A 21276-nucleotide genomic window follows, 5' to 3' on the forward strand; every position below is an offset into this window, starting at 1 on the left:
GAGCTCTGCATCATCAGTGAATTTCTCACAGTGATGTTTTAATATCCTGACTAAGCTGCTCATTACTGGATGGGGGGTCAGTCTACATTGAGGATCCTTGTTTATTCGCAGCGGGCTGATCTTGGTAAATATTAGCAAAGGTAGCCGATGACCCCGGTCCCACTATATTTTTGTGTGATTCTGACTCAGCTCTCAGCCTAACATGAGCTGTCCTAATGAGTCTAATAAAGCAAGTCTTTTATACAAAGTCTGCCTTAAGCCTTTATCTGGAAAGATACTTATTAAGATAGTGGCTCCTTATCACACTGGCACACAGACAATTCTCTCTCTGTGGTTGTGTGCTCATGTGTGAATGAGCGAGTGAGTGTGTCTGTGTGTGAGAGAGAGTATGTGTGTGTTTTACGTGTCATTCTGAATAGACCTCACAAAGCACCAGAATTTATTTTTCCAGGGTCTCCTGCAGTGAATGTGGCTTTCAGAGGTTCTTGGTTTAGATCGTTTCTCTTTCAAGGCTGCAGCTAAGAATTAATGAGCGACAATGAATGTTTGAAAAACAAAAAGGAAAAAAGAGGGAGGGAGAATAAAGGAGAGGTTGAGGATAAGGCCTAGCAATAAATAAATAAATAAACAAACAAACAAACAAATAAATAGGGTGGCCTTGAATGACTTACATACACCATCATTTTTCCATTTTATTGACTTGCATGCATTTCCTACAGATTCACTCTAAACGTAGCTATAACCTCAACTTGTGGACTCAAACCATGAATCTAACTTTACCTTCTCATCTTTAAAGGCTTGTATTTTATCCCCCATGATTTAAATAAATCCCCACACACACACACACACACACACACACACACACACACACACACACACACACACACACACACACACACACACACACACACACACACACACACACACACACACACACACACACACACACACACACACACACACACACACACACACACACACACACACACACACCTTCCTTTTTTGTGTTTTGGTCACAATAAATGTCACTCATGTTTGGGCAGTCTTTCTTTAAAACAATTTTTCTACCTCAGTCGTGGCTATGAGGGGCCTCACACATCAAACACACATCATGTTTTAATGTATGTCATTGACTCGCATGCAGCTTTACTCAAAGCACAGCTATAAAAAACTACTTGCCTACCCAAACGTTGCCCACTTGTCACACATTGCAGGATGACTACTATTGGATATATTCGCCTGTAATGTCTTGAAACATATTTTATGTGGTTTGTTACAGAAATCATCTAAAATTACACAATTATAGAGTTAATCTGATTTCAAAATTCATAAGCAAATTATATTGTAGTATGCTTTATAAAAATATGTTTCATTTCATAGTTTTTAAGTTTTAAGATCTGCCCAAGTTAGAAACAAAGAAATAGTAGATAGGTCTAATTGTAAAACCTGAATTCACATTATTGGTGCCATTTTTTCAGTGTATATATTTTCTTGTTAAATACACAAAATGTAGGTATCCTCATGTGCAGTTATATTTCCATTAGATCAGGGGATATTGCTTTGACTTGTATTCATTTGTTGCAGAATGACTCTAAACACAGTCATAACCTCACACCCTTAACTTAACCTCAATATCAGTCTAACCTTAAACATTTATGTGCCTGAACATTTGTTCACGTCCTCAATGACCTCAATTCGTCTACAAGTCCCCATGAGTCCATATGCGATCAGGCCTGTGTCCCCACAAATGCAGACAAACAGGTATGCATAAACACATACTGAATGAATGGAAACGGGTGCAGGAATACACTCTGCCACTAGAGGGCAGCAGAGTATCTGTGGGCAATCTGTCAATAGAAAGCGTAGCATGTCACACAAGCTTGCCATTTCACACAATGTCACACACACACACACACACACACACACACACAAGTTTTCACCAAAAATCCATTTACACGTTTCCAGACCATCACCTCCACTTCACAATCAGCAGATTGTGCCAGACTTCTCACACACACACACACACACACACACACACACACACACACACACACACACACACACACACACACACACACACACACACACACACACACACACACACACACACACACACACACACACACACACACACACACACACACACACACACACACACACACACACACACACACACACACTGAGCTTGGCGTTCGATACCGGCCCCGTCTCTGCCTGTAAACCGCCTCGACTCGCCCTCTGCCTTCTGCTGCTGTCAGTGCATTAAAGATTAAGTCTTTGTTACAGGTGTGAACAACATGTTTGTGTGTTTAGTGCCAACTGGGCCATCCAGCTACATGCTTGAGAGGAGCATGAGCTCCAACTATCACGAGTTCACTAATCCTTGAGACAACTACTGACATGCTCTGTGTGTATATGTGTTCAGGGCCAATGCTCTTTGTGTTTGAGTCAGTTATGTACTTCATAGTTGATTTAAGAATTTTTTTTACAAATCAACAGTATGGATTAGGGAATTAATGAATGTAATAACTCATGAACACATAAACTCAACTAACAGCCCTGGTAAAAAAAACAAAAATTGTGGGGACAGTTTGATAAGGCACAAGCAGAACAGATCAGTAATAAAGGGACTGTTTGTAGAGGACCAGGTAAAATATACAGTAAAAGATCCGATGCCAGTATCAGTGGTTTACTACAACAGCTAATGTGCTTTGGCTTGTACTGCATATTTTATGAATGCAAGGTTTTGCCTCAAATTCCTAAGAAACAGATTGGAATCTCAGGGAACAATCATGTATAATTCATGTGCTGATAAAATACAGGATGTCAGAAATGCAGACAGTTTGAGTAAGAAAGGACGCGTTTTCCTTGTTGAGCAATGACTCAAGCCTCAACCCACACGTATGACTGTTACTGTGGGTGCTGAAATCATCTGCCGATCGTGATTCGCCGAGTAAGAGAAGCTTGTGGAAAGTGCAAGAAAACTGCAGGTGGGAACCTCGTCTCTGGAGAAGCTCGTCTCATCTCGCTCTGCCCTCAGAGCAGATTGGGTTCAGGTACTCCACTGAGACGTGGGCCTGAAAGTAAAAGGTTCAGAGTCTTCACCTGCAATTTGCCTCGGAGCCCCTTCTCTCATTCAATAGCTCCCTGGAGTGAAACATGGCAGACGCAGTGCAGAAAGGAGGACAACAGACCTAATGTAAAGATGACCAACACTGATTGTACAGCCAACAAACGGGAATCATCAGAAGATTTGTCAAACAGTCATCGACGACCTCTCGCTGTTACGCTCAGCTCGGATGAAGTTTTTCATATGACTGGTCAGGAAGGTCAAGGGTTAACCCAGCCGAGGGTGAAGACGGCTGCTTCATCAGCACCACAGGGATGAAGAGCGGAAGAAAGGAAGACAGAGAGGAGCGAGAGAACGTCACGGAAACTAGGTCAGTGAGAAAATGTGATTAGCCACTAAACAAGCAACGCCACCAGCAAACTTGTGCCATGTCCTCCGGCAGCGAGACGCCGTATCTCCTCCTCAAGTGATTAAATATCGAATCGGACCCGGATTCCACGCTGGACGCCGCCTCTCACTGAGAGTCACACTTACAGTGAGGACAGGCTGGCAAGCGATGCACTTGCTGGCTCGCCAACGCACACTCTCACCCGGACGGCTTCTTTGGACTCGCTGCCTTACATGGTGCTGGAGCGATCCCTCGTGCCGTTGGAGCCCTTTTGCGTGGGGTTGCTAAGCACAGCCAATATTTCACAAACACAGCAAAAAGCAGCCACCCTGATGCAACCTGCTACGTCTCTTTCCAGGAACTCACTGAATCTGGATGAGAGGTTTCTTCACGCCAAAATGAGCCAAAAGCAGGACGGCGATGAAGAGATTCTCTATTCAATTCTTTGGATTTCTGTAAAAAGCTACCCTCAACAGTATTTACGTCAGGATTTCTTATAACAACATCAATCTCTCAAGTTTCTAGCACAGCAGAGAACCCCAGTAGGAGGTTGTATTAGAGGTAACTGGTTCATATCCTGACCTGAGTGTTTCCATCGTCCTCTGACTCCGGCGTGATGCTTCTCCGAGGCCTTGAGCCCCCCTGCTGGCTGAACGAGGGGATGTGGCTCTTAATGGGTGCTGGGTGCAGAGGCAGGGCGGACGGTCTGCTGGGACTCTGGGGTATTGGCAGGGCACTGTGCACCGGTTTGGGGAGTCCCGACTTCATCTTTGAGGCCACGAGGATGGCTGGCATCTTCTCCCCAGCCTCCTACCGATCACACGCTCGCCTCCCTGCCACGCTGGGGCAGAAACCCTGCCACGAGCTGGGAAAACAAAACTCCTGAACTAATTTGAGAGACGGATCCTTCTGTCAGTAAGGAGGTGTCTCATTAAGTTTGCAACGGATCTTCTACTTGAGTGAAGTAACGCATGCAATTTGTCCCAGCCCCAGTCTTAACAGCTTCGGTTGGATCTCGGCAGGGGGTGAGCTAAAGCTCTCCAACATGCAGCACGGGACCACTTCTGAATCCACATGTCCCACCTGTTTCCTTGACACCAGGCAGCTTCAGCTTCTCGTTTTGTGTAGAAAAGATTAAATTGTCCTCTGACTTTTCCTTTAATGGTTTCTAAATGGAAACAGAAAAGTCCTCAAAGGAAAAAAGAAAACCCTCTTCACACCTGGTGACAGAGCGATCGTTCCCAGCCATCTCTTTCCAAGGACTGATTTGGAGATAAGATCCTCGAGGACGCAGAGCTCCTCTCCCGAAGAGCTCCTCGCCGGCAGGGCTCTGTTAATTACACCACTGCTGTCGGACGACGGGACGAACGACTTGGCTCATCGAGCAGCGGAGAGGTTGGAGCAGGAACAGGGAGATGGAGAGAGAGAGAGAGAGAGAGAGAGAGAGAGAGAGAGAGAGAGAGAGAGAGAGAGAGAGAGGAGAGGAAAGGCAGCAGCGACTGCTCAGCCAATGAAACCCGCCTGCCTCTCTCTCCCTCTGCCTCGCCGCTAAGTCATGGTTAGCAGCAGGTGTGGCTTAGTTCAGGACTGACATATGTGGAGAGAGGCTCAACACATCGGCTCAGCGCTGCTCCAGCCTGTCTCTCGCTCATTTCTCTATCATTTTTCTTAACACTAAACAACATAAGCAAATTGTTTGGGACTGATGTGATGTTGTTTTTAAAAAGGTTGCTCATTTATGTCAGTTTATTGTGGAGTTTTTAATGCTCTAATATTCATTTGGATCAAATTAAACAATTACACTTCAATAGCAACTATCAAATACCATTAATCTGCCTTCAGTTTCATTTTGTTGTGTGAATAAGGGGATGTTGAATTGTCTCAGCAGATATTTAATGAGATTTTCTGAGAAGGCTTGTGCCCTCAGGAAGCCTGATGAACCTGATGACCCCTCTGGCTTTTCCTTCAACCGCCAGAGACTCGTAATCAACTCGCTGTCTAACAGTTTGTAGCTAACAAACAACACAGAGTTTCATGATCCCCAACATCCCCTGACCTCCAATTCCTTGTGATTTTTCTTTGATTTATCTCAACAACTTGATTAAATTCCTGTCAGACAGACTCATCTCTTCTCCAGCTCTATTACTCTCTCCATTTTTTAAAGATGAGAATGTCCAATTAGTGGTCTTGTGTCAGATCAGCCCGGCTCCCAGCAGGCTTCGTGGAGCTGCAGAGGCTTGACTCAAGTCCTGCTGCAGAACTGAAGAAAAAGAATTTACATTTTCTCCTCTTCTTCTCATCCATCCTCAGCTAATTTGCAAGTTTACATCGCCATCAGAGTTTAGAATCAAGATTTGTGGACAGTAAATTTGCAAAATCTAATTATGTGCAAATTTAATGTAAATTGGTCATCTATGCATCCAGTGAAGCATAAATTCATTTATTTAAATTAACTGAATTATAACAATCACATTTAGAGATTTAAAAAATATGTATCGTGCAAGAAGAGGACAACGTAAAGATTACTTAGTATAGTTAGTTTAATGGATAACACAGGACAAGAAATCTGGTAGACTGCAACAGGACCAGAAATCTACATGATTGCCGTAAACTAATTGATTAATAAACAGAAATCTGTGCAATAAAGTAAATGTATACGCGAGCAAAGCTTTAAGCTTTATTGATTCAAACAAGCCTCAATAAGACAACATCAGTACTGTTGGAGTCTCATCAGAACAGATGTTTACTGTCTTAACATCAATTCATGTGACCTTCAAATATTTGGACAATGCTTGAAAGGCTGTTTATAACTGCATAAATGTTCTTGAATGTTAACTGCAGTCCAGTGATTAACCCTGTTTTATTAGAAGGAATAAGTACAATCTTCCTCCTGGCAAATGTCAGTCATGTTGAGTGAGAGAGACCGAGCCAGATCAGGAAACAGGAGGCGTATGATGATTCCATTCCATAGGAAAAGTGTGAGCTGATGACAGTATAAGTTCTTGTGAGATTATATTTCATCATGTCACAATCCACATACGTTTGTTGGTCAATCATGGAGAACTAAACATATTTTAGACATTTTATATTAAAAACATCAATGTAACCAAAGGTCTTGCTATTGGATTGATGCATTATTTATCTCATTAATAGTGAAAGTCAAGGACATGGACAATTTACTATTGAGAGTTTATAACGCCTTATAATTGGAGGCCTAATTCTCAGACGTTACAAAAAAAACTATGTCTTCTATATCTCTAACCATAATTGTGCAGTCACAGTAATTTTGCTATAACACCAGGATTTGACCTTGTTTCAAGCAGTTATGACAAGAGGACCAGTCCGCCATGAATATCTAAACAAAATCCCATGTAATTCCTCTACAAGGCTGTAGAGATATTTCAGTCTAAATCAGCAAATACTGAACATTGTTTTCCCCAGAATAATGCGACTGGTCCAGAGACTCCCGGTCTTAACCAGTCATTTACTCTGACATCATTTTCCCAAAATGATCCATAGTGCAGTAGCTGCTTACAACATAAAACCAAAACAAATTACCACAAATTACCCACATCAGCGACATCAGAAAGCACGTATCACACAACAAATTGTGGCTCCTTAGTATTCTAGTTCAGTGTGAAAAGATCATTTCAGCTCATTTCATAATAGCTGGGGGATGGGGCACACATAAACAATCATAACACAGATTGTATAAGAGCAGCAGTAAATCCCCAAGAGGACGTGTTTAGTATGTTAATCTTAATCCTGTTACATTAATCTTAAATTATGCTAATACTAGTATCTGATTATGATTTAGAGTGAGTGATTTGTATTTTAAATATTTTGACCTGCAATGACACAATTCTGTCTATACAGTCACTATATTGAGATTTAAAAAAAAAAAAGATAATAATTATATTATATATATACTCCAAAAAGTTTTTTAGGGGTGGCTAAAGACAACATAAAACGTGATGATTTTTGTCTAAATAGCTCAATACTTCTAATTGGTTTAAATACTGTATGTTGTGCACATATTGCATGTGCATCTTTTAAAAGGCACTGACTCACACTGGATGTATCTTAATTTATTGTTTCCCACCGCGATTGCAGAGAGCATCATGTATCCTAGAGCATCAAGTGAGAAAACTACATGTTTTCTTCATAGATAGCCTCATATTCTATACATCCAACTATACATCCATAGGAGGAAAAAAGCCTTGCATTATTCACCTTGTCAGTATCTACAGGCCGCATGTCAGATCAGCTCTGGACTCTGTTGTTAACCATTGAGTATAAAAGCCAGGAGGCTTCAACGAATCAAAACACACACATCCTGACGTCACAGCACACCAGGAACGTTTGAAACATACAGGAAAACACAATAACTCCACCCTTGCTTGCCTCAGACGTCACTGTCTCTCATTTGGAAAACGGGGGAAAAAAAGCATCGGTAGCAAAACAAGAGAAATTTCTGTTTTTTTTCCAACCATTTCCCTGTGATGCCAAACATGTCCCAGACAACAGTCGGTCCCAGCGCAGCACTTCACACAGCTGGGGGGGGAAAAGGCACGTGTGATTTATGAAGCAACCTTTGAAGGTACCCGTTTGACAGTCCAGTGCAGTCTAATAATAGAGCCGTTTGGAAGTAAATGGGCGGTACTGACAGTAATAACTGGGACACCCACGACCTCACTCCGCTGTATATTTATACTGCATTTCTACTTGGAATGATAAACATTCATGTGGGGCAGTTGGTGGGTGTTTGCTCAGCGCTCTGTAGCCGAGGAGTGAGAAACACAGATTATATATAGTGTTACATTCAGGTATACTCAAGAGCAAAGCTGTACTAACTTATATTCAAACTGTTGTTGTCAGCAGTTATGGTCTTATCGGTTCCAGAAACACAAATGTAGTTAGAAAAAGAAATCTGAATAGTCCTGCTGGAGCAAAGAATGTCGGCAATGAGTGAGAAAAACGACAGGTGAAAGATGAAAATCCCCTCCATGACAGATAAAAACAAAAGCTGAGAGGTGTTTATTCTTACTTTGACAGAACCTTTTATATTAATCCCGTAGCCGTCTGTGGAAACACTTTTTGTTGTGGAGTTCAAAAGTTTGACTGAAATAAATGAGGAGACAGAGTTTTGTCACCGTCTCCTCTCTCTGTTGTTCCAAACAAAACTTCCTGCATGACTGTGATGTAATTCTCCTAAAGAAGAGACACGTGGTTATTCCCTGGGTGGAGGTTAATGTGTGGGCCGTGTTCTGAACTCACTCCACCACATTTTCACGACTTCCTCAACAAACCCTTATGGTTTTATTGAACAACATATAGTGGGAGACATAGCAGCACTGAAACCAAATTAAAGATGACATTTACATCTGAGCTGTCCTGGTATTTTAATACTCCTGCCCTTTCAGGTGGAGCTGCAGAAACACAAAATAACTGACCCCTGTGGATTAACTGATGAGGCTCGATTGATACAGGGAAGTCACTTTAATGCATTAAACTATAACTAAAAAAACTAAAAACCCATTACATTATACTTTTTTTTTTACAATCTTAATATTATTCAGTGCGCCTGAAAAAGTTCCTTTCAGTTCACAGCATCCTCATCACACTGTGACAAATGATCAAAGCGTTCAGAGTTTTATTCCGTTTTTAATTGAAATGAAATATTGAATGTTTAAATTGCCTGTGCTGGACCAGGACATTTATTTAGGAGCAGGGCCAGAGGGTGGGGCTAGAGGGCAGGGCAAGAGGGCGGGGCTGGAGGGCAGGGCAAGAGGGCGGGGCTATAGGGTGGGGCTACAGGGCCGGGCTATAGGGCGGGGCTACAGGGCGGGGATGGGGGCGGCGTTTCTGAGGGAGCTGGAGTTTGGCAAGAGGTGAGCAGAATGAGAGAGCCGAACTGGAGAACCAGCAGGAAGTGTTTTGTTCTAACTTAATGTCCGACAGTAACCATTGGTAAACCTTTTTTAAAGTGGCAGTTTGCAAGCCAGTCCTCATCCTTTGGTTCAGAACATAATGACAGATGATACAACATGGCTGCAACACACGAATCTAATCTAGGCTAAGAACAGTAGCTGTTACTACCTTCGGTAAACCACTTCTCTGTATATTTCAATATCTATGAATCAAATCTGAAATAAAAGACAAACACAGAGTCACATTCATACACCTCACCCAATTCCTCCGCTGATTGTTTTCATTATCAGAGTCAGCAGAGCAGAACGAGTGGGCTCTTGCTGACAACAGTTCCACTAACTGGAGCAATGGCCTGACATTTCCACCGTGGCAGCACAGGATCTACAACTTGACCTACACGCGCTGGCCGATTCCCTCACGCAGAAACAAACATGCACGCACGCACGCACACACACACACACGCACACACATACACACACGTGCACAAAGCTATTTACAGTAATGAACAGTGGCAGTGCTGTGAGGCCAGATCACAGGGTGAAGAGAGGCGAGTCCACGAAGCCCAGCAGGGCTCTGGCACCAGTCAAGTGGAGCTGGGTAACACAACACACAGTGTCAGGATAAACACGGGCAAACAAACAACAACACACTTATTACTGTACACACTCCACACTAGCTTAGGAGAAAAAGATGAGCCAGCCGGAAGGAGGAGGAGGAGGAGGAAAAAGTCTTGTTTGTTCATGCGGCATGAAATCATTTGGAGATACTAGAATGGAATGATACAATAGAGTAAACTTACAATAAGGAGGAGAGAAGAGAATACGTGAGTCAGTTTGAATCCTGCTGTGAGTGTTTGTGCCTTTACCAGGCTCCAGCTGTGGCACATGTGTGTATGCAAGTGTGCATAAGCATATGGGTGTGTATGCGTGGCTTAAAGGGGTCTCTGGGGCAGTGTATGGCAGCGGTCCCTTCCTGTCGCATGTCACCTACACAGGTCATCGCGCTGAGCCGAGCTCTGTCTGCTCGCAGGGAACGCACGCACGCACGCACGCACGCACGCACGCACGCACACACACACAGCAAAAATGTTAAGTCTCAGAATTACAATATAGAAACATAGCCCATAGGAACCTTCAGCCATTCCCAATACAAGAAATACAACAGACTTACTACATCATATGGAACAGTGGTTTCCAACTGGGGGCCTTGGGGATTCCTTACGGGGCGATGAAAGAACCTTTGCCAACTCTGAGGTTGACAAAATTTGCACATGTCAAAGAAAATAATAATAGGATACTTCAAGAATCTACTGTAGAGCAAATGAGGAAAACCGTCCATTGTTTTTATTTAAAAGGGTCTGAGATTATATGTGTCTGCCACTGACTCAAAAGAAGAGATTTTTTTGAGTTAGTTCTGCTGGAGCTGAGAGACATCAAAACCATGCAGGACAGTGGACCAGGACTGGGAAGCACTGGATTAGATGTTGTGATTTCAAATAAGGGTTTTCCTCTTCAGTTATGTCATTTCTTCAGCAGAAGCACGTTTTTGTTTCAGAACCGACGAATTTCAACAATAACACCAAGACTTCTTCCTTAAAGTGTCACATGAGTACCAGACAGAACTTCTTGCTTTCAACCCTTTTACTTACTTCAGCTTCAAAATATGTTCACACCTTCATACTTGGTTTTATACGGCAGCCCAGAAGCACAACGCACCCACAAAAGGCACAACACAACAGCTACAAGCTTAAAAGGGGGTAAACGTTTGAATACATCTGTCAGTGTACAACCAGGTTGACCTCTCCACCAATATGGGACAAGATTTTGACCCCACAAGCATAGAAACCGGGTGCGGGGCGGACGTGTCCCTCCCCCCCAATAATTGTAAAACCACGGAAGACAAAATTATTATGATTTTGACATTTTTAACTTGCGTTCTTTCATTTTGACGGTGCAGCGCAGCGTCCTCTCAGAGTCCCCTCCTTCAGCGGCTCTGAGTGTTTCGGGGGAGACAGCAGCAGTGGACAGCGGGGATTTAAATTACAGGACTTCGTTTGAAGGAGGTAAAACTGTCTGTAGAGAACGCTGCAAAGAATATGGCTCATTCATTACATCATGTTGTTTGTTTACATTCATATTTAGGAACAAAATCTGTTGAATGAAGTCGCCTTAATCCTGGGACGGTCATTGGTCTTTTATTTAACTGATAACTTTGTCAGTGTTCCTGAGGATCATCAACACTGGACTAAATAGTTTATCATCTTATTTCAGTACAACGCCTCAGAAGAAAAGACTGAAACTGTAGCAGGAGTTGGCTTTTTTTTTTTTTTTTAAGAGTAATATTGTGAGTATTGTTATAAACAAGGACAACAACCGAATCACGCCAACATTTATCAACATGTACGACTTTATATTAGATATGTGTAAAATGTCTCCTCAGGAGAACGATAGAACTTAGAGCAGTGAGGCAGGTGAAACAATGGAAGGTGGAGAGACTGAGGAAGCTCAGTTCAGCTCTTAAATTGAGGAGTGAAATGTGGATTAGCTCCTAATACTTTTGAAACAAACTATTTTATGTTGAGATGAACTGTAATCCATCTGGTTAAGAGACAGGAGAGGAGGTGGAGCTTCAGGGTGTGAGGTCAGGTTTAAAAAACATATTATTGATTATAATAGATCCAGAAAGGAGAACAGCTGAGGACTAATGTCAAGTAGATTTTTATTAAAAGATACCTTCTCAATAATTATTTCATTATTTCATAGTACTATAAAGGTTTAGGTTGGGTTTTGATCAGCTGATCAGCAGCAATACCCCACCAGTGTTCTGAATATCTATATGCTGAGATGCTCCATCATGACCAATGAGTGATCTTTTCCCCCAGTTTAGTTATAAAATGATTCACATTTCTGCTGCACATTCGACCTGCATCTCTGAAGACATTCTGTATGTTCAGTAGCAGGAAGGAGACAGGAGGAGGAGAGGACAGCACAGGGCTGGAGGGGAGGCCTTAAAATAAAGTAGAGAAATATTTCCCTGTAAAGGTGAAGCTATGCTGTAAACAGTTAACATTGTATGAGCCTATATACTACATCTGTATATCAGTTATTAAAAGTCTTTATTCTGTCTGACCAAACTCTTAACACTGACTTTTTTTAGCTTTTGTTTGTTAAATACTGTTACTGTACATTAAAATATGTATTGTCTGTTGTAAATACATGAATGCCATGCAGCGACATCAGGGGCTGGAGGCAGTGAATCAAAGTGAGGGAGGGAGAAGAGCAGAGCGACAGGTAAGAGAGAATAACATAACAGCAGATATTTTATAAAAGTTCACTAAAACGTTTACAAGTTGAGTTGCTTGATCATTGTAAGTTTAAACGTATTGAACTTTATTGGACAAGAAGTCAATATGTGAGCAATTTGTGGCTGCAAATGACAAGAGGAAAAAAACGAGGCATAACATTAAGAAGTATAATTATATAATATCAAAACTTAGCATTTTTGCATTCTAACCATCTGATATTTAAAAGTGAATAACTTTTGTCACATTATGCATCTTGTTTATAAATGTCAGAAAGTTGTTACTGGAAGAACCAGTTCAATTGCCAGACAACTGATATAAATGCATTTTTTACCACAATCAAATGGATTTAGACCAATAAAACATTAAACCATGCACTTGAGTGTGATACTAAATTGGTCTTTGTTCTACTGAAATATTTAGCTTGCTATTAAGTGTACAGTCCTGTGATGACATGATCATTACACTTTGTTTACGACTAAAGCCAGAAAGAGCGAGAAGCAGTTTTTTCTGAGTGGTTTGTGATGTAGTTAATTATTGACATTTCTGCCTAAACTATTTACGGATCTGTCAGGTTTCCAATATGTGTCCCCCCCAATGTTAAACTCATTCCTCCGCCTTTGCTCATAACGTGACAATATGTTGACGCACACAGCAGTAAATAAAGTCCATGTGCACATGAGATAACACAGGTGGTGTGAATAAAAGCCTAAATGTAAGACAGAAAAGCACACACACCAAGCCAGAGGAGACAGTAGCACAACAGTCTGGCTGCAGTAAACTGGGCCGACAGAAAAGGAAACCAGGAAGAAGTCACTACGGCCACAGCTCTGAGGTGTGTGTGTGTGTGTGTGTGTGTGTGTGTGTGTGTGTGTGTGTGTGTGTGTGTGTGTGTGTTGATTTTAGAGAGTGAACAGTTGCAGTGGGAGGGGAGAGAAAGCCCATAGCACACCGTCTCCTCACTTGGTTCTAATGAAGCCTGCATAATTAACCATCACGAATTGAACCTAACTTGCTAATTAAATACCAACAAGCTCAAGGCAGGTTTGTACTTGAATACATTTTGTTGGACGTGTATTTTTAACCCCTTGTACTTAGTCACACATCAGCCATGACTTCTAAGAATCCTCTCCAAAACGTTGACATTTAGAATAATAACCACAGCTTTAACTCTTCCCTGATGCAAGAAAAGAGACGACAGTAAATATCTTATGAATGGATGAAGGTGAAAAAAGGGACAGAGCATACATTACAGCCTCACCGTCTGCTGACGCAAGAAAATGTTCCAAATGATATACTGTTGGTAATGTTCCCGCGTCAATATTAGCTGAACTGACCTCCTTCATGCCTTCCAGTGTTCTGACAGGAAGTCACGCTGAGAAGAAGCTGCTTGGCCTAAATATCCCCAAACCGCCAGGCCCCTCCCACCAGCAGGTGACATTCAACTGTATCACTGTTTCTTAGTGGAATAATCAAATGGCATGACATAACAGGGACGCAATAACGTAACAGGGATCATGATAATTCACCACGAGAAGTGGAAAGTCTCGGCGGTGTCTGTGCCCGTCTACAGATCATTTGAATCCACAGTCTGTGAGCTGTCTGGTTCCACTCACACCATTATTGCTATGGCCTACCGCCCCCCTAGACCTATTCGTCACTTTTGAAATGACTTTGCTGGGTTTCTCTCCCCCACCCCCAAACATAACCCTGCTGAGTGACTTCAATATCCACATAGATAACCCTAACCTCCCTCTCACCAGAGACTTCAGTTCCTGCCTGCAGAGCTTAGGATTTCGGCAACATACCTCCATTCCTACACACTGTAAAGGACACATTTTAGACTTAATCTGTTGCTCTGGTGTCGTCGTCGTCGTCGTCCCCCCCGGACCTTACAGCTGACGAATTCCCCGTAACTGACCACTTTCTCCTCTCCTTTACTGTTAAACTCACTCTCTCCATCACTAACACACCACGTCTCATCTCATTCCGCAATACCAAGAACATTAATCCTGCCACTCTGGGGGGGGGAGCGGGACCGGGACGTGGACAAGACAAGTGGACAAAATGAACTGACACAGACAACAGAGAACGGGAGGCTTAAATACCCTGGGAAGGGGTGGCCACAGGTGGACTCAACGAGGGGTGCACACAGAGGGAGAAGGCCATTGGTTAATTGGAAACATGAGGTGAGACACACTGGTAGACACAGGGCATGTCCGAATTGTCCCTCCTATCTCTTTATCTATTGACTATACCTTAACTCCTGGATGATGTCATGGGGTGAAGGAAAGGTGTTAGGAGGCTTCCTAAAGGAGTTAGTGAAAGGTGATCACGGTGGTGTGGCAGTTGGACAGCACTTTCACTTAGTGACGTCATAATAATCCGACGGCGACGCAAGTTAGTGACGTCCACCATGGTGGGGAAAAAACTACAAGTTTCTGAAAATAGACTACAAAAAGCACATTTCTACCACTTTCCCCTGGGGCTCTAACCCCTGATATAATCTCTAATATCACAAAGTTTGAATGTAACTCAAAAGAAAAGAGGCTACCAGGCGACGAGGAACTAAAGTGAAACGGCTGCCAGGTTTGCTGGGGCCTCCCCGGGCCTGGGGGGCTGCTGTCCGCCGGGGTGGCGATGTCCGGGCATGATGGCCTCGGGCCCCGGGGTGTCGCTACGGGTCCCCCCACAACAGTTCCGGCCACACCCAGTGGACAAACCACCCACACACACACACACACACACACACACACACACACACACACACACACACACACTTCCACTCCTCACGAAAGGTGCTTCTGAAGTTGCTTGTTCTCTGTCATCATTTGCTCAAACTCTCAAAATCATGTTCCTCTTTTGTTGTTGCCTCTTTGTTAATTCATGTTCCTGCTTCACGTTACTGTCTAGATAGAGCAGCTCAGGCTGGTTAATCTAAGAAATCATTTTACTGTCTAGATAGAGCTGCTCAGGCTGGTTAATCTAAGAAATCATCTTACTGTCTAGATAGGGCTGCTCAGGCTGGTTTAATCTAGGAAATCATGTTACTGTCTAGATAGAGCTGCTCAGGCTGGTTAATCTAATAACAGTTGTAAAGTATTTGGATCAGTGTGATAACTGCAAATAATGTATGTAGCACAACAAGGGTATTGTATGTTATCCTCTCCCCCCTCCTTCTTAACTTCTCTCTCTTCTCTTCTCTCTCTCTTTGAGCGTTCCCCCCCGGTCGTGTACGGCAGCCATGCCAACTTCTAATAAAGGCAGCAACAAGAGGAGACTCCAGGTCTCTCCCTGTTGCAAGAGCAAAAACTGTTCTGACTCCGAAGGTTCTCAATCACATCATATTGTTGGCCCAACAGGCTGCCGAACAGGACAAGGGCAAGGGGGAAAAAAAAAAGAAAAAAATAAACGGCTGCCAGATGAATAAATAACCAATGCAAACTGAGAATAGGCTGCACAAAACCTTCACTTTACTGTGTTCGTTTTACAACATATGTATACCATTCATAGTTGGGATCTGTTTTTTTAAAAATGATTTCAAGTTGTTCTAGGCAGATTATTGCTTTGGTAACTTACATGATCTGCTCCTTTTTCAGTCATCCTGAGTTTCCCTGAACGCTCCGATGAGCGGGTTCCTTTAAATGTTGTCGCCTCAAGGAATTGTGGGGCAGCATGAGCTGGTCTCCTTTGGTAAAGGAAGCATCAGTGGTTCCTAGGCTAAAGGAGGTTCTAAAGGAAGCATCAGTGGTTCCTAGGCTAAAGGAGGTTCTAAAGGAAGCATCAGTGGTTCTTAGGCTAAAGGAGGTTCTAAAGGAAGCATCAGTGGTTCCTAGGCTAAAGGAGGTTCTAAAGGAAGTATCGGTGGTTCCTAAGCTAAAGGAGGTTCTAAAGGAAGCAACGAGCCTCCTTTCCTTTGCTTATTGAGAATTCAGACAGTCCTTATCATGGCCGCCACACAAAACACTTCCAGGGTTAGATAAGGAGATAGGAGGGACAATTCGGACGTACCCACAGAGACGAGACAATGAAATCCAAAGGTCGGCAACTTGAGCGCCGATACAGAAAAACAGGTCTCAGTATCCACAAAGAAATGCACACTAATCACATCACATCCTATAAGGACTCCATTGCTTCCAATATTTCTCCAATTTGATTTCAGCTAACAAAGGAAACACTAAATCTCTATTCTCCCTCCTCAACAATATCACTCAACCCCAGGACTCTCTCCCTCCTCACCTGTACACAACCTCCGTCTGCAATGACATCATGTCTTTTTTCACAGATAAAATCCAGAAAATTCTCCAACACCTTAGTACAAATCTTCATTCCAAAATCTCAACAGGCCTTCACCCATCTCCACGCCCATTCTTCTCCTTCCAGCTCCCCACTCTCTTGGAAATCACAGAACTCATCCAAAAATCCAAACCATCCACCTGTCAACTGGACCCCCTCCCCACTCCTCTGGTCAAATCCTGCCTCCCCACTCTGGTCCCACTAATTTCTGCCATCAGTCTCTTCTCCTTCACCACTGGAACAGTTCCCACAACCTTCAAAACTGCTGCCATCACCCCCATTTTGAAAAAACCTGGTGCCGACCCCTCCGACTTCAACAACTATCACCCCATCTCCAATCTACCCTTCATCTCTAAAATCTTAGAAAAAACATCTGCCTCCCAACTCCACTCTCCCCTATCCCATAATAACCTCTATGAGAATTTCCAGTCCGGTTTCCGCCCACTCCATAGCACTGAAACAGCACTAGTCAAAAACCCCCAACAACCTCCTTATGGCAGCTGATTCTGGACCCCTCACATCCTCATCCTCCTTGACCTGAGTGCGGCCTTTGATACCATCGGTCACACCACTCTCCTCAACAGACGATCCTCCATTGGCCTCTCCCACCCTCCATTAGACTGGTTCACTTCCTACCTCTCTGGCCGCACTCAGTTCACTCAACTTAAATCCTGTAAGTCAATCCCTTTCTCTGTCACCACAGGTGTGCCCCAGGGCTCTGTCCTGGAGCCGCTCCTTTTCATCATTTACCTCCCTCCCCTTGACAATATCTTCCGGAAATTTAACATACATTTCCACTGCTACACAGATGACACCCAGCTCTACCTCACCACTAACCCTCTCCGCCCTCCCACCCACCTCCTTCACTGATTGTATCTTCGAAATAAAAACCTGGTTCACCCTCAAGTTCCTTAAATTAAACAACATCAAAACTGAAATCCTTCTCGTTGGCACTAAGTCCACTCTATCCAAAACCAGCAGCTTCTCTATCAACATTGACAACTCCTCCATCAACTCCTCCTCCTCCAATAGTCTGGGTGTCATCCTCGACAGCACTCTATCATTCCAATCTCACATCAATAACGTTAGCCGGTCTGCCTACTTCCATCTACGGAATATCAATCCCCCCCCCATCTTTTCAAAACTGCTTATTCCTTATGATGCCAATCGCTCTGTGTCTTGTGTTGTTTTCACAGTTGTTTTTACTGTTTTAATGCACTGTTTTAACCAATTGTAAGGTGTCCTTGAGTGCCAAGAAAGGTACCTTGAAATACAATGTATTATTATTATTATTATTATTATTATTATTATTATTATTATTATTATCAATAATAAAGAAGCCAGATTCGTGGACTTTAAGAGCAATTACATACCCGAAGGCTGCGATACTAAGCCATTCACTACTGGTAACAAAACAGAGACGACTAGGACAGGATGAGGAGACAGAGGACAGCTGGTAAAATAAACAAGGACAAAACAATGGAGTCTGGAAAGGGAATGAGAGAAAAGGAGGGAATGCAGAAGAGCTTTTCTGTACATGTTATCTTTGGATAAATGACTGGATAAGATAGCTTATAGCTGACGTTGGACAAGATTGTGAATTTAGACCAGCTAATCAAAACTTGCTAACAAATTTCTGCAGAAAAACTGAGAACAGTAACTCTACAATCTTCAGGTAAAAGCATTTTACTCAAGATTTTATATACATCTCAATTCAAAAAATGTTAAAAGTTTGTATCATCAGAGTTTTACTCTCTTTTAATTTATTCCTTCAATGTCAATATCTAAATTTTCAGTGTCTTTATTTCCTCATTAATTGAATTTGCTAACTTCTAGGCAAACACTTTTTTGCTGCAGATGTACCGTGTGCAGAAATCCATTGCACTGTGTTAAAGAGACTGATTTGTATTGTTTTGTGTCACTGGAAAGCAAATATTCCTTAGGGGACCTAAACATGACAAAAATCCAAGGTGTGTGAATAGATAATGATAGTTACAACCTTAAAGAAACACATTTTAGAATTTCACAGCTGTAATGTACTTTAAAGGATATCAAATGTTCATTTTTTTGCAGCTCCTTCTGTCTTTGCACATTTTTGTGGTGCAATTGTTCTTAACTGGGCATGATATAAAATCTAATCATGCCATTATTGTACATGGGGTGGCAGTATTGAGTCCCTTTAGTGCCGCTCTTTGACATTTTGGTAAATAATGTGAAACAGAAAATATAACTGTGCATTTTCCAAGACCTTCATTTTAATTATACCTGCAGCTGCTTCTTTAAATGACTCAATACACCATCTTGTGGTGCAAACTAGTATTTAAAGGGTAAACAGGCTGAGGCAAGTTAAAAGATCCAGATCACATTGCACCAATAAGAACCTTCCTGCAGGTGGTGAGCCCACGGGAAGGTGGCGCCTGGTGTGGAACATGAACCCACTACCTTGAGAGTCTCATGCGCTACCAACTGAGCGAGCCTGGGGTTAAAAACATGATTCAACTTAATTTTAAATGTTAAATTGGTTTACATGAACAAATATATTACAATATGTACCTTACCTATCTGCGTGAATAAATACATTTTTTAAATATAATACTCGGCATCATTGTACCTTTGGAAAAAAACAATCATACCACTATACTGTTGAAAATTACAAATATTCATTTTCAGTAATTTTCAGGGGTATTATCGTTTTTCTGTGGTCACAAGTCATCCCCAATGAAGGTCTGCAGATTAGTTTACTAGAACTGCCACTGAACGGTTAACCTACATCAAAATATTCACAGCACTTTACTTGAATCTTGACAGTTGTCACCTTTGACAATAACGCACTCCAAGTATGAACAAAAGGTTAGACTAAGAGAGCAGTCTTTTTTAAAGTAAACTCCCCCAAAAATGGTACAATCTAGAAACCTTTATATTCCAATGCCATTACTTAAAAAAAGAAAAAAAAAGGGTAGTTTACTTTCTTTTCCCGTGCTGATTTGTCAGAGAACAAACAGCGATTAAGCGTCGACCAGAGTGCGCTCAGATCGTCCCATATTCAAAAAGTGCTCTGACATATTCCTCCCCAGGCGGTTTATCCACAGCTCATTATTGAGCCCGTGCATAGCCAACATAACTTTCTGTGCACTGCTGCACAACTAAGAGCTCATTAGTGCCATAGCTTAAATCCAAAATAGAAAAATGTTGAAGCCTAAATAAATAAATAAATAAATAAATAAATAATATGTCGGTGGACAATTTAGTCTAAAATTGGATTTCAAAACCTACTAAACAAACCTAATGACTGTATGTAAAGTGTATCAATTTATTATGTTAATAATCAGGTCAGAGCTGATGCATCAAAATAAAATGAATTTGAACTGACAGCAGAGTAGTGAATATGAATCATGTGATCTATATGAAATAAACATTGATTTTTAAAGTATATCCACGTACATATTCCTCAGTCTGGAGCAGCCGAAGGAAACTTTGCAGTCGGACTGAAAGCACAAACAGTGGACTGCAGAGATTTAAAAAATGCAAATAGCATTCACCAAACAAAGTGGAAATTTTGCGAGGTGGAACTGAAATGCATTATTCATCAGAGGCTACAGAACAGTCAGGATTTGCATGTTCCTCGCAGCTGCGAGAGGAGTAATAATACTTATGTTCTTCTGCCAGGTTGCATCACTACAAATGTGAACGTGTCACAAAGCTGTATTCATCCTGACTTCTCCGACGCTGCCTGACTGTTTTAGTAAAATATCCCAATTTGGAAGTGCAAAGAGAAACTTCAGGAAACAAGAACATGTTGTCACACATTTTATAATCAAAACTTCCCTAATCTGTGGTTTGCAATTATTTTCTCTTTTGAAAAATACTTTCATTCTCCATTATTCATTTTTTGGGAATTAACTTATAACAGTTTCTCACGTAGCTGTTGCACATGAAAACTGCTTCTCCGACACGCAAAGTGAGCTAAGTTGTGTTTTAAAGGGCCGTAAAATTTAAAGTAATATTCCACCGCCCCCAAAAAATTCTCTCTAATATCAAACACTTGTCCACCCGTAGGCTTAAAAGGAAGCTGTAAAAAAGGAGAGAACAGCAGCTTGAATCCATTTCGGTTCCAGTGGCGACCATAACACCAAACTGTATCAGAATGCTGCAGTGAAAATCTCACGTACAACTTTCCATTGTCTGACTAAATGATCCACTTTTCCCAAACAGAAACATCACCACAACTATTTTAGTTTAGTTTAGCTAACTTAAAGACAAAGTATGATTCGACGTGATACAGATAAATGT

At 42.0% G+C, this 21276-nt stretch overlaps 1 protein-coding gene across 1 annotated transcript in view; it reads right to left on the bottom strand.

Annotated features, from left to right (window-relative positions):
* The window catches only part of nav2a (neuron navigator 2a), a gene marked incomplete at its 5' end in the record, with an annotated part of 139596 nt that extends 135343 nt beyond the window's left edge, over window positions 1-4253 (bottom strand). Inside the window, one exon of the mRNA XM_080458209.1 lies at window positions 4041-4253. Coding sequence (XP_080314335.1) covers window positions 4041-4253 — 213 coding nt within the window. The remainder of the gene's footprint in view (window positions 1-4040) is intronic.
* Between the last annotated feature and the right edge of the window lie 17023 nt (window positions 4254-21276).

Source organism: Lipophrys pholis (assembly GCF_963383615.2).
Source record: "Lipophrys pholis genome assembly, chromosome: 2".
Classification (NCBI taxonomy): domain Eukaryota; kingdom Metazoa; phylum Chordata; class Actinopteri; order Blenniiformes; family Blenniidae; genus Lipophrys; species Lipophrys pholis.